At 37.3% G+C, this 14,996-nt stretch overlaps 1 protein-coding gene and 1 pseudogene across 1 annotated transcript in view; one reads left to right on the top strand and one right to left on the bottom strand.

The window, feature by feature from the left end:
* LOC144615389 (EF-hand calcium-binding domain-containing protein 13-like) overlaps positions 1-14,996 on the bottom strand; it is a 60,481-nt gene that overhangs the window by 31,242 nt on the left and 14,243 nt on the right. The window contains exons 6-7 of the mRNA XM_081794805.1: positions 10,523-10,666; positions 6,821-6,895 (exon numbers count right to left, since the gene is read on the bottom strand). Of these exons, the coding sequence (XP_081650931.1) occupies positions 6,821-6,895; positions 10,523-10,666 (219 nt within the window). The remainder of the gene's footprint in view (positions 1-6,820; positions 6,896-10,522; positions 10,667-14,996) is intronic.
* On the top strand, positions 4,525-4,651 carry LOC144615421 (U4 spliceosomal RNA; annotated as a pseudogene).

The raw sequence follows: 14,996 nt of genomic DNA, 5'->3' as shown, positions 1-14,996 counted from the left end.
CTAGAACAAGCAATCCTAAAATTCATATGGAACCACAAAAGGCCCCGAATAGCCAAAGTAATTTTGAAGAAGACCAAAGCAGGAGGCATCACAATCCCAGACTTTAGCCTCTATTACAAAGCTATAATCATCAAGACAGCATGGTATTAGCACAAAAACAGACACATAGACCAATGGAATAGAATAGAAACCCCAGAACTAGACCCACAAATGTATGGCCAACTCATCTTTGACAAAGCAGGAAAGAACATCCAATGGAAAAAAGACAGTCTCTTTAACAAATGGTGCTGCGAGAACTGGACAGCAACATGCAGAAGAATGAAACAAGACCACTTTCTCACACCATTCACAAAAATAAACTCAAAATGGATAAAGGACCTGAATGTGAGACAGGAAACCATCAAAACCCTAGAGGAGAAAGCAGGAAAAGACCTCTCTGACCTCAGCCGTAGCAATCTCTTACTCGGCACATCCCCAAAGGCAAGGGAATTAAAAGCAAAAATGAACTACTGGGACCTTATGAAGACAAAAAGCTTCTGCACAGCAAAGGAAACAACCAACAAAACTAAAAGGCAACCAACGGAATGGGAAAAGATATTTGCAAATGACATATCGGACAAAGGGCTAGTATCCAAAATCTATAAAGAGCTCACCAAACTCCACACCCGAAAAACAAATAACCCAGTGAAGAAATGGGCAGAAAACATGAATAGACACTTCTCTAAAGAAGACATCCGGATGGCCAACAGGCACATGAAAAGATGCTCAACATCGCTCCTCATCAGGGAAATACAAATCAAAACCACACTCAGATATCACCTCACGCCAGTCAGAGTGGCTAAAATGAACAAATCATGAGACTGTAGATGCTGGAGAGAATGTGGAGAAATGGGAACCCTCTTGCACTGTTGGTGGGAATGCAAATTGGTGCAGCTGCTCTGGAAAACAGTGTGGAGGTTCCTCAGAAAATTAAAAATAGACCTACCCTATGACCCAGCAATAGCACTGCTAGGAATTTACCCAAGGGATACAGGAGTACTGATGCATAGGGGCACTTGTACCCCAATGTTTATAGCGGCACTCTCAACAATAGCCAAATTATGGAAAGAGCCTAAATGTCCATCAACTGATGAATGGAGAAAGAAATTGTGGTTTATATACACAATGGAATACTACGTGGCAATGAGAAAGAATGAAATATGGCCCTTTGTAGCAACATGGATGGAACTGGAGAGTGTGATGCTAAGTGAAATAAGCCATACAGAGAAAGACAGATACCATATGGTTTTACTCTTACGTGGATCCTAAGAAACTTAACAGAAACCCATGGGGGAGGGGAAGGAGAAAAAAAAAAAGAGGTTAGAGTGGGAGAGAGCCAAAGCATAAGAGACTGTTAAAAACTGAGACCAAACTGAGGGTTGATGGGGGGTGGGAGGGAAGCGAAGGTGGGTGATGGGTATTGAGGAGGGCACCTTTTGGGATAAGCACTGGGTGTTGTATGGAAACTAATTTGACAATAAATTTCATATATTGAAAAAAAATAAAGTCATCTACAATTACCGTATTATTATCAGTAAGATTGCTTATGTTTGTGATTAATTTATAAATTTGGGTTCTACCAAGTTGGGGGCATAAACATTTACGATTGTTATCTCTTCTTGATGGATAGGCCCCTTAATTATGACAATAATGCCCTTCTTTATCATTTGCTACCGTCTTTACTTTAAAATCTAGTTTGTCTGATATAAGTATGGCTATTCCAGCTTTCTTTTGACTTCCAGTAGCATGATATATGGTTCTCCATCCCCTCACTTCCAATTTTCAGGTGTCCTCAGGTCTAAAATGAGTGTCTTGTAGACAGCATATAGATGGAACTTGGTTTTTTATCCATGTTGATACCTTATGCCTTTTGATTGGGGCATTTAGCCCATTTACATTCAGAGTTATGACTGAAAGATATGGATTTAGTGTCATTGTGTTATCTGTAGGTTTCATGATTGTGGCAATGTCTCTGGTCCTTTGTAGTCTTTGCAGCATTCCACTCACAGAGTGCCTGCAGGGTTGGTTTAGTGGTCATGAATTCCTTCAGTTTTTGTTTGTCTGGAAAAGCCTTGATCTCTCCTTTCACTCTGAATGACAGCCTTGATGGATAAAGGATTCCTGGCTGCATATTTTTCCTATTCAGCACATTGAATATTTCCAGCTACTCCCTTCTGGCCTGCCAAGTTTCAGTGGACAGGTCTGCTACTACCCTTGTGTGTCTGCCCTTGTAGGTTAAGGCCCGTTTGTCCCTAGCTGCTTTCAGAATTCTCTCTTTATCTTTGTATTTTGCCAATTTCACTATGACATGCCTTGGGGCTGACCTGCTTCTGTTAATTCTGAAGGGAATTCTCTGGGCCTCCTGGACTTGGATGTCTGCTTCCTCCCCCAGATTAGGGAAGCTCTCAACTATAATTTGGTGAAACAAACCTTCTGCCCCTGTCTCTTTCTTCTCCTTCTGGAATTCCTATGATACAGATATTATTATATCTCATTGAATCACTTAGGTCTCTAATTCTCCCCTCGTGGTCTAATATTTTCCTCTCTCTCTCTTTTTCAGCTTCATCATTTTCCATGTTATCTTCTATTTCACTTATTCTTCCCTCTGCTCCTTCATCCTTGCTGTCTCTGCATCTAGTTTATTTTGCATCTCATTTACTGCATTTCTTAATTCATCATGACTATCTCTTGTGTCCTTGATCTCTGCAGCAATAGATTCTCTGCTGTCTTCTATAGTTTTTTCAAGCCCAGCTCTTAGTCTTATGACTATTATTCCAAATTCTTGTTTAGATATATTGTTTATATCTGTTTTGAGCAATTTTTCTGGCTGTCATTTCTTCCTAGAATTTTTGAGAATTCTTCTGTCTAGTCATTTTGTCTAGTTTTCTGTCTTTTACGTGTTTTAATAGTTTGTTATGTGTCCTGCCCCTGTGAGTACTACTATGTTAAAAAGGGGTCATATACTATCCAGGGCCTGACCCTTCAGGAGGTGTTTTTGGAGTGTGTCACATGCTCTCTGTTGTTGTGACTCTGGTTGCTTTATACCCCTACTCGCACTGGTGGTTTGGACTTTCCACCAGGCGTGCTTTGATTTGTTCATTGAAGTAACCCTGGAAAAAATTAAAAAGGGGAGGGGGTGGAAGAAGCCTTATCCCATAGAAAGAGGGAAATGACAGAAGCAGGGAAAGAGAAAAAAAAATTGAGCAGGCAGAGAATCAGAGAAACTATATGGCTTAATCTAGAGAGAGAGAGAAAAATAAAGAAGGAGGAGATACAGAAGAGGTGTAAAATGCATAGATTAAAAATGCCTGCTTAAACAAATTAACAACCAGAATAGAGAAGGGAAGGAAGAAGAAGAAGGAGAAAAGACAAGAAAAGAAAATATGTATTTCCAAAAATCAAATCAGAAAATGAAAAACTGCCGGACCGTTGTCCGATGGTGCCCTGGAACCAGTGGTTGTGCTGGTCTGGAGGAGGGACCCTCTGGTTGGGTAAGGGTCAATTCTCCCTCCAGCAGATATGCAGTTGCCAGGCATGGTGAGGCAGGGTTTGGTGTAAGCAGTCCAACCTCCACTGGGGGCCTGCTGTCCTGTTCCCTGAAGCCCCACCATGTTGGTGATTGGAGGAAAATGGCATCGTCGCAGTTTCTCCTCCCTAGACCAAACCACCCTGTTCAGGCAGCCCTCACAGCACAGCACAGGCACGATCTGGTCAGTTTGTCCCGCTCCACAGTCTCCTGCACCTCCCAGGCACTCAGCTGGGATTCAAACCCCAACGTCTTAAAGGATCCCACTCCACACACCCGGGTTCTGGGGTGGCACCACTCTGCCAAGCTGACAAAGGGCCTCTCAGGACAGAATCTTAAGCAGGATCCATGCCCAGCACAGAGCCTGATGTGGGGCTCCATCTCACAACGCTGCGGTCATGACCTGAGCTAAAATCAAAAGTCGGACACTCAACTGACTGAACCAACCAGGCACCACTCTACCCGAGTTCTAATCTTAATTCTACCACATACTAGCTATGTGACTTCTTTAACCTCTGGGCTGTGGTTTTCCCATCCATAAAATAAAAATAATAGAGTTGATGTGAGAATTAAGTGAGTTAATAAATAAAAATTATTTAGAACAGTACTGGCACATAGTAAACCCTCAATAAATGTGAGTAATATAATAAGTATTATTGTTATTACTTGATACAGACAAGTCTAGAATTATAGAGGTGCGTACTTAACACCAGGGCCCGGGTAGCTCAGTCAGTTAAGCGTCGACTTCAACTAAGGTCACGATCTCTCAGTTTGTGAGTTCGAGTCCCCCATTGGGCTCTGTGCTGACAGCTCAGAACCTGGAGCCTGTTTCGGATTCTGTGTCTCCCTCTCTCTCTGCCTATCTGCTGCTCGCACTTTGTCTCTTGCTCTCTCAAAAATAAATAAACATTAAAAAAAAATTTAATACAAAACAAACAAACAAAAAAAAGACAGGGCCCAGCTTTGCACAGTGGCAGTATCATAGCCAATGAGGTTTATCCGAGGCGCGATTATTGCTAATTGAAAACTTTTCCCAAAAAAGACAGGGCCCCGGAAAATCTTTCCGTCTGAAAATTATTAATAAAAACACTTTAGTCACCTTTTTAGGAATTCAAGAAGAAAGCCTGTTCTCTGCCAGAGGTATGACTAGAAGGAATAAAATCTCCAATGATAACCTAAATCCCAAGGCCATCATGTGTGAGTGTCAGGTTCCAAATCAATTTATATAATACATAAATCTCAAAGAATTAATATAAAACTGTCACCAGCTAATATCTTTATGGAAAAAAATTAAATTGGATCCCAATTTCACTCTAAACATAAAAATCAATTTCAGGTGAATTAAAGACTTAACTATGAAAAAGAAATACTTAAAAACTTTTAGGAGAAAATATTGGGAAATATCTTAACGTCCTCAAAATAGTGACAGGCTTCTATTTTCCTTATAAAGGCTAAGTTATCTGCTAAATGTGAGAAGGGCTAAGGTTGGAGTAGGAATGGAAGTTTGAGAGAATGGAGATTGTTAATTAGTTATTTCAGAGAGTAAAAGAATAAACTAACTGGGAGAGGGTGGGAATCACATAATTCCTAGGTAGTGCTGAGGGCCACCAGACACTGATGGTCAAGATTTCAAAGTGTTCAATCTGCTGAGCTATATAATTTTCTCTAGAAATGATGTCAGCCACGAGGAAAAGCCAGGGTTGGGAGTTTTGTAAGACAGGTGCAACCAAAGGGCAATTTAGGGTACTGAAGACTGTAGGGTATTCGAGGTACACAGACCAGTGATTTTCAAGTGGATAAGGAAGAAAAGTGAAAACAGGGAGACTGGTGGGTAAGGACAAAGTTGAGGGATAAATGGATAGAAGGTCCCAATGAGGTATACAGAACCAATAAGCTGTCTGGTGAAGAAATGAGCAGCCAGATGAAGAAAAAAGGAAAGCAGTGAATATAAATGTGCAATATTTAACAACAAGAAAGGAAATTTAACTATAGATACGAGTAAGATAATATACTATACAACTCCGTGATAATAAAACTTTTTAACTCGGGGTGCCTGGGTGGATCAGTTGATTAAGCATCCTACTTCGGCTTGGGTCACGACCTCACTGTTTGTGAGTTCGAGCCCCACGTCGGGCTCTGTGCTGACAAGCTCAGAGCCTAGAGTCTGCTTAGATTCTGTGTTTCTGTCTCTTTCTGCCCCTCCCCGGCTCGTGCTCTCTCTGTCTCTCAAAAATAATAAAAATGTTTAAAAACAAAAACAAAAACTTTTTATCTCCACGAAACTAAAATTCCTAGGATAAATGAAGTGACTAACAATGCAAATAATCTCTTCATCCAATTAATCTATTATGTTCCACCTTGTATAGAAAGCAAATTAAATTGATTTCTAGTGTAAGGTAAAATAACTGTTACTTAAAATGCACTATTACCCAACAGCTAAGCACAAAATAACAAAATGCTACTTTTCGCTTCAATTTTTAAACTAGCTTCACTCCATTTAAAATGTACATATAAGACCTTGTATTTCTTTACAGTGAGCTTCTGAGTGGCCAAGACTGTCTTTCTCATCTTAACAGCTCATCAGCTTAACAGAAAGCATATATAACAATGGCTCAGTAAATATTACTGAATAAATTGGAAGATGGAAAAAAATATATAAACAAATGAAAGAGGAAATTCTGCATATGAGTACTCAGCGCTAGTCACTAGATGGCATCACTTCCCCAAACTGGGAAGACGTTTTACATCTTCCGAAAAGGAATTTTATATACACGGTTCTAGCTCTTTATAGTAAGTGTGAGGATAAACAGGAAGCTCGTAAAAACTTTCAATTCATTTGCACATGGAAGTGCTCGAGATTTAGAAATCATTAACAGAGAAGATTGAAACCAAACATCAGCAGTAAGCCAGGCATCTGTTTGGCTGATGATCTACAGGATGACTACCTCTTCTAGTCTGCTACACTCTTCTAAAGTTTGTCACACCAGTTGGTCCACTAAAAGCACAATATATGTTGGGGTGGGTGGCTCAGTCGGGTAAGTGTGTCCAACTCTTGAGTTCCGCTCAGGTCACGATCTCATGGTTTGTGAGATCGAGCTGTGCACTGGGCTCTGTAACTGACAGTGTGGAGTCTTCTTGGGATTCTCTCTCTCTCCCTTTCTCTCTCTCTGCCCTGCCCCTGCTCTTTCTCTGTCTCTCAAAATAAATAAATAAACTTGAAAAAGCAAATAAAAGCACAAAATGTGATGTTCTTACATAATTTTTCAGAGAAGCGTTCCGTATTGGTCATCATTGTATCAATGAAATCTTTAAAATTCACTTTTTTCGTTTCTAAGGAGAAAAGAATATTTTCTTCAATATCTTCAAATGTTAATTATGACAACTATAGAATTATGTAAAATAAATTATAGGGAGATAACATGATTATAGCCATCAGCTAATACCACTAAAAATATATGGTTCTAAGAGGAAAAAGCAATTCAACACACAAGGAGAAAGTAAAACTGAAAAATGCCAGGAAAGTTAATCAAAATCTTTCTAGTTACAAGCGTACAACATTTTTAATTTTAACTTACATTATCTTGTCTTGGCCTGACAACAACTCAAAGATATGTCGGTAAAGAATTAGTGTATTATTTTATACATTTTAAAAAATACTTAGACATGATATCATGATTTTTTTCCCCAGGTCACAAAAGGAAATACAAGATCAGAGATTAGAAGTGAGCTTTCTTGACCTCTGGTTTCTCCCACCTCAGGCTACCATTCACATTGTTATCTTTATTCCAGTATGCTTTTGAAACTATTAAACATTTTAATAGTCATTCTATACTTAGAAAATGTCTTTCTTTGATTATATATAATATCCCAATATTAGAATGGATAAAGATTTCTAGGAATTTTCTAAGGCCGCATATAAAGGTTTTATATAAATAGGATGAGCTTTTGATAACACTACTCCTTTGTTTATCCCACTAAAAAAATCAAATTCCAGTTCTAATCTATAAAAGATAAGGCACAGCCTATTGCCTATTTCCAAGATAAAGAATCTTTGAGAAGTTTACTTTAAGGAGCACCAAATTACTTTGTATTCTTAACCAAATATTTAAAGACTTGAAAAAAATGAGACTTTGAAAAATTCTAGGCGAATGTTAGAGTTAATGAAGATTTACATTCACTAACAGGAACATATAACTTTCTAAAGCAATAGATTCCCTATTTTTGATAATGTCTATTTGATACACAAATGTTTTAGCTGAACCACTGAACCCACCTCCCATTTGAAGAACATTATTGTTTTAAGGACAAAATTACTTTTTATTTTTATTATTTTTTAATATAGTTTATTGTCAAATTGGTTTCCATACAACACCCAGTACTCATCCCAACAAGTGCCCTCCTCAATGCCCATCAGCCACTTTCCCCTCTCCCCCACCCCCATCAACCCTCAGTTTGTTCTCAGTATTTAAGAGTCCTTATGGTTTGCCTCACTCCCTCTCTGTAACATTTTTCCCCCTTCCTCTCCCTCACAGTTGAAGAACATTATTAACACCACTGCATCTGCGTCTGTGCTTCCCCCATTCTATTCTACTGCTTCTCTACAGAGAGAACATTGCTGAATTTTTTAAAATTAACCAAGGTCTTGCTTTTTTACATAAAATTTTACACAGGATAAACAAAATATTCCTTAATTTTGTTTTACAGCTCTATAAAAATAATCACACTATAGCAACCTAGACTTGCTTTTTTCATTCAATATATTTCCAAGAACCATCCATATAGTATATTGCTATAGTTCATTTTCACTAACGTACACATTATCAGTATTTCATCATGCATCAGTGGTAAATACCACAATTTATTTATACATTCTATCACCGATCATGTTGTTTCTTTTTGTTCCTTCCTTCCTTCCTTCCTTCCTTCCTTCCTTCCTTCCTTCTTTCCTTCCTCCCTTCCTTCCTTTTTCTATTAGGATCAGAGCTGCTATGAGCACTTTTAACATGTCTCCTTGCACATCAGTGCAGAGATTTTCTGGGATGTATCACTAAAAAATGGATTTTCTAAGCCATGAAGTATGAAAACCTTACAGAATACTACATAATGTTTTTCAAAGTTCTTTCACCACTTTTGCCTTATTTACCAACAATTAAATTAACAGACCTTAATTTTTGCCAATTTGGTCAGCATCAAAAGGTATTTCATTGTGACCTAAATTTTGCATTTCCCTGATTACTATGATGTATAAAAAGACTTCATATGATTATTAGCAACTTATGTTTCTTCATCTGGCAATGGCTGTTCTTGTAATTTGGCCATTTTTCTCTTGGGTTGTTAATTTATAGGGGTTTTCTATTTATTCTCCACAATGATCTTTCGCTGTTATGAGTGTTACAAATAATCTTTACTCTGGAATGCCTGGGTGGCCCAGTCAGTTAAGCATCCAACTTTGGCTCAGGTCATGATCTCACAATTCATGAGTTCAAGCCCCGCTTAGGGCTCTGTGCTGACAGCTGGGAGCCTGGAGCCTGCTTCAGATTCTGTCTCCCTCTCTCTCTGCTCCTCCCCATCTCATACTCTGCACCTCTCTCTCTCTCAAAAATAAATAAACATTAAAAAAAATTTTTTTTAATAATAATCTTTGCTACATTTGTGGCTTGTATTTTCATTCTGTTTGTATTACCTTTTAATAAAGAGAAGTTCTTATTTTTAATGTAGTCAAATGTATAAATCTTTTCTTTTCTGGTTAGTGATTTTGTATCTTAAAAATAATTCCTTGTAACTCTAAGTCAGAAAATTTTTCTTCTTTCTCTAAAGAGAATTTTAGTGTTCGTATCTGGAAATCATTACTGAATATGATATATAGGTAGGGATCCAATTCTATTTTTTACATTTGAATAATTAATTATTCCAGCACCATTTATTAACTGGTGCTTCCCCTCCCCCCCAGTAATCTGCCACCTCATTATATATGTTTCCTTATATGTGTGTAGATATATTTGGAAGTTACTTATCCTGTCCTATCAGTCAATTTCTCTATCCCTGTGCCATTTTCACACTGTTTTACTTACTGTAACTTTATAATGAGTCTTAATATCCAGGGTAGCAAGATCCCTCCAACACCACTCATACACCCTATCCACGTTTTTCTTCCTCAAGAGTGTTTTAGCTACTCTTGATCTTTGTTTATGCATACAAATATTAGAATCAATTCATCAAAAACGTCAGGGTTTTATTAGAATTGCTTTAGATAAGTAAATTAATTATGAGAATTGGCAGACTTGGGGGTCTCTGAGTCCATTAATATGGGATATATTCCAATTTATTTAGGTATTCTATAATGTCTTTTAACAAAGTCTTATTTTCTCACGTAAGGCACATAACTTCTATTTGTTCTATTCTTTTTTTGCTTTTCATTATGGAAAAATTTTAATACACACAAAATAAGAAATATATTGTAATAAAAGTTCACATACTCTTCCTGTACTCTTCACATACTCTTCATGGCCATTCTTATTTCATCGATAGCCCCACACACTTGTCTATCTCACAACCACCCTTTCTCTTTAGAAAAGATGCTGCTAAGTTATAAGGGTAGAGATACTCAAAACTAGTACCTTCCTTATGAATTATAGGCTTTGGCATAATAAAGAGTCATTTGTCCCATTTAATGACTTCTGTCCTGACCTCTTCCTTGTCAGAAAGCAAAACCACAAACTCTACTTTCTTTTTGTTTGTACTTTTGCCTATAGGAAAAAAATGTCTGGAAAGACTGTTAATACTGGATATTTCTGGATCATGGGATTTTGTGTGTTTTGTTGTGCTTTTGAGTATTTTTCTGTATTGACTTCATTTTAATGGACTTTTTTCTAATCAAAAAAATAAAGTCATTATTCTGAGGGAAAAAAATAGCAAAGTGACCATCTTTTCACATGTGTCAACCCAGTTTTCACTTACTGTCAGCTTCAGTCAACTCTGTGATCTTCTCAAATTCTGGCTTAGAAAGGTAAACTCCAAAATGCTGAAGACAAGTATTCATATCCTCATAATCAATATTTTCATCTTTAATTTTATCAATGGCTTTAATGACATCAGTCAACACTGAAAATAAAGCAGTATGCTAATGAGTATTAAATATAAGTCAAAAAGAAAACACCAATAGTAAGATGAATTTTAGTTCTAACACTAAATAAACAAGCATAGAAAATAACTTCAGAAATGTTATATATGAAAAGAATTACCAGAATCTTTAATACTGAAAACCAACAAAGTACAAAATGAGAGCCAAAAATATATTCTACTTTGCTATAATCTCTGTATCGAAGGAAGTGCCAATTTAATTGCAATTTAAGTGCACAGGAACAAAAATATTATACAATTTCCCCATTTAATTTTCTAACAATTTAAAATTTCTTAGTAGTCTGTTTCTCGGTAGCAGATACAGAAATAAGTAGAAAACTTTCAATCCTGAATAATGAATTGGGGTAAGATTTTGTAGCAATACATGGCTCAGTCCCTGGTTAATCTTAGTTTATCTTCTGTGTACATAAATATTATCACTTGGAAATAACTATCCCACATGTCTTTTTATGATACTTTGGAATATATGCTTCACAAATTTGGGCAGTATTCCCTCCATTAAATTTAAACAAATTTTTACTGCAATGAAAGCTTTAATGTTTATTTTTGAGAGAGAGAGAAAGGCACAGCATGAGTCAGGGAGGGGCAGAGAGAGAGGGAGACACAGAATCTGAAGCAGGCTCCAGGCTGTCAACACAGAGCCAGACATGGGGCTCAAACTCAGGAACGGCGAGATCATGACCTGAGCCAAAGTGGACCCTCGATCAACTGAGCCACCCAGGTGCCCATGCAATAAAATTTTCTTAAAATAACTTAGAAACACATAGAATTATTAAGGGGGTCGACAGGTATGCATGCGGGTGTGTTTTTGTGTAAATTTTGGAACAAACTAAACTCAAATAGATTTTCTCTAATAGAAGATTAGGATAGGGAAAGTGAGGAAGCTGGGCAGTGGAGGGCATTAAAGCCATTATCAGGAGTTAATCGACTTTAGGCAGTCACTGGATGTCATTATGGATTACTAAACAAAGAAATGATCAAAATGATGTCTGAATTAGATGATTCTTAAAATGATTCTTAAAAAGGTAATTTTTATGTATAAATATGTAGAACAAGATATATGATACTATCTTGTGAAAGGAATTTTTAGATGAAAAAAATTCTCACTTAAAAGTAAATAGCTTTACTGGGCACCTGGGTGGCTCAGTTGGTTGGGCACCTGACGTCAGCTCACGTCATGATCTCATGACTCATGGGTTTAAGCTCTGTGTTGAGCACTGTGCTGACAGCTCAGAGCCTGAAACCTTCGGATTCTGTCTCCATCTCTCTCTGCCCCCTCCCACTCTCGTTCTCTCTCTCTCTCAAATATAAATAAACATTAAAAAATTTTTTTTAAAAAAGTAAACAGCTTGTGAGTGATGTCAGTAAGATGGTTGAGTAGGACGCCCTGGACCCTTCTTCTCCCCACAAACACACTGATTCAGCAGAAATTAAAAAATAAATTCCTTTTGTGAGAAATTAGAAACTAACGGACAGGCTCTTGTATCCCAGGAGAATGCAAAACCAGACGTACTGAAGCTGGTACAGAGATTTGGGACACCCTCCCACAAGTGCTGCCTCCAATGCAGCACCATATGATCCAAAAAAGACTCTAGCTCCCAGCTTCAACCAAGGGGAAGAAGAGTTTGGTCCACATATCCAGAAATTCAGCTTTTCCAAAATGCCTCCCCAGAAGATTGGCGTCTGTTTTGCCAGCCTTGGAGCTCTGATGGGTCTAGCACAGTCCAGTATTTGGGGTAGAATAAAGCGATGGCTTGGGCTGGTAGAAAGCAGTGATCTTCCCCTCTGTTCAGCACAGGATTAGATTAAAATTCCGAGCTGTTAGTTTCCTCCTGGAGAGGTAAAGAGTTTATCCAGCACATCAACTTTTTCAGGGCGTCCCAAAGAACCATCAGCTATCTTGTCAGTCCTAGAGCCTGGGGAAGGAAAAAGGTGGTAGAGGCCTAGGGCCTATCAGGCTGGGCCGATGGGTGGGGGTCTTCTCCTGTATAGGGACAGTATGTGAGGACTGGGAGAGCTGCCTGCTTTTTCTCTTGCACAAACACCAACACAGAAAGTCCAAATGGAGATTTAATGACTAAAAAATATGATGACTGAAATTAAAAGTTCAGTGGATGGACTCAACAGCTAAAAGGAGGAGAGAAAGGTAAGAATCAATGAATTGAAAGCAACTGAAATCATCCAATGAACAACACTGAGAAAATAAACTGAAGAAAAAAATGAACAGTTCCAGAGACCTGTAGGAATATAAAAATGATCTAACATTTGTGTCCATCAGAGTCCCAGAAGAAAAGAGACTTAAAAAGGCACTCAAAGAAATAATGCCTGCACACTTCCCAAATTTTTATCAAGAGACATTAACCTACAGATCCAAGACGAAAGTGGACCTCAAACAGGATAAATCCAAAGAAATCCATGTCAAGATCCATCATAATTAAACTTCTGAAAACTAAAGACAAGGGAACATTTTGAAAGCAGCCTAAGAAAAACACTATAGGGAAAGAAAACCAATTTGAATGACAGAATTTCCAGCAGAAACCATGGAAGCCAGAAATAAGTGACACAATATTTTTCAAGTGCTGAAAGTAAAGAACTATCAACGTAAAATCCCATATTCAGAAAAACTATTTTTCAGGAATGAAGAGGAAATCAAGATGTTCTCAGATGAGAGGAAACTAAAAGAATTTGTTGTCAATAGACCTAAGAATGGATAAAGGAAGTTCTTAAACAGAAAATAAAGGATAAAACAAAAAAACTCTGGAATATCAAGAAGGAAAAAAGAAAATGGTAAGTCAAAATATGGGTAAATATAGTAGGCTTTCCTTCTCTTGAATTTTTTAATCAAGTCTGATGGTTGAAGTAAAAATAATACCACCTGATGTGGTTTTAAATATATATAAGGAAATATTTAAGGTAATTATATCATAAAGGAGGGAGGGATGTATATGGAGATAAGGCTTCTGTATTTCACTTGAACTGGAAAAATGATGACACCAATAGTGTGATAAGTTATGTATATATACCTGAAGCAACAACTTTAAAAGAGATATACTCTGAAACACTATAGATAAATCAAAATGGAATTCTAAATATGGGCAAAAGATTTGAATATATATTTCACCAAAGATATATGAACAGCTAGTAAGCATGTGCAAATAAACTTGACATTATCAGTCATTAGGGAAATGCAAAATTAAAACCATAATGAAATTCCACTACACAATTATTAATTATAATGATTATAAACAAAAAGATAATACCTAAATGTGGAGGATAGGAAGAAACCAGAATCCTTACACATTGCTGGTGAGAATGAAAATGGTATAGCCACTTTGGAAAACAGTTTGGTAATTTCTTTAAAAGTAAAACATAAATTTACCATATACACTAGCAATTATTCTCCTAGGAATCTACCCAAAAGAAATGGAAACATGTCCACAGAAAGACTGCAATGCAAATATTAATTTCAACATTATGCATACCAGTCCCAAACTGCAAATAAGCAAAGGTCATACATTGGTGAATCATCAACAAAATGGAATATACCTATAAAATGTAATATGGACTTATTTAACCATACAAAGGAACAAACTACTGATACATACAACAACATGAATTAGCCTCAAAAAAAGTGAAGTCAGGCACAAAAGACCACATGTTTTATGATTTCATTTATATTAAATGTTTTTTAAAAAAAGGCAACTTTATGGAAACAGAAAGCAGATCAGTGGTTGCCTGGGAATGGAGGTAGAGATTAATGATAAATGGGCACAAGAGAATTTTAGGAGTGAAGGAAACGTTACAAACCTGGATTGTGTCCACTTCTGATTATATATCCCAAAGAATTGAAAGCAGGGGCTCAAAGAGGTATTTGCATACCCACATTCACAGCAGCACTAGTCACAATTGCCAAGAGGTAGAAGCAACACAGGTGTCTATTAATGGATGAATGGACAAACAGAATGTGGCATATACATGCAATGTGATATTAGCACGAAAAGGAAAGAAAAATCTGGCACGTGCTACGACATGGATGAATCCTGAGGGCATTATGATAAGTGAAATAAGCCATTCATTCACAAAGACAAATACTATATGATTCCACTCAAGTATCTGGAGTAGGCAAATTCACAGAAACAGAAAGTAGAATGATGGTTGTCAGAAGCTGGAGAGGCACAGATGGGTAGTTGTTGTTCACTGGGTATAGAGTTTCAGTTTTGCAAGATGAAAAAGTTCTAGAGATTCGTTGTACAACCGTGTGAATATACGTAACCCTAATGTTATTGAACTG

Source organism: Panthera onca, assembly GCF_046562875.1.
Source record: "Panthera onca isolate mPanOnc1 chromosome E1 unlocalized genomic scaffold, mPanOnc1 haplotype 2 h2.Chr16_ul_4, whole genome shotgun sequence".
NCBI lineage: Eukaryota > Metazoa > Chordata > Mammalia > Carnivora > Felidae > Panthera > Panthera onca.
This window is presented reverse-complemented; position numbering and strand designations above follow the sequence as displayed.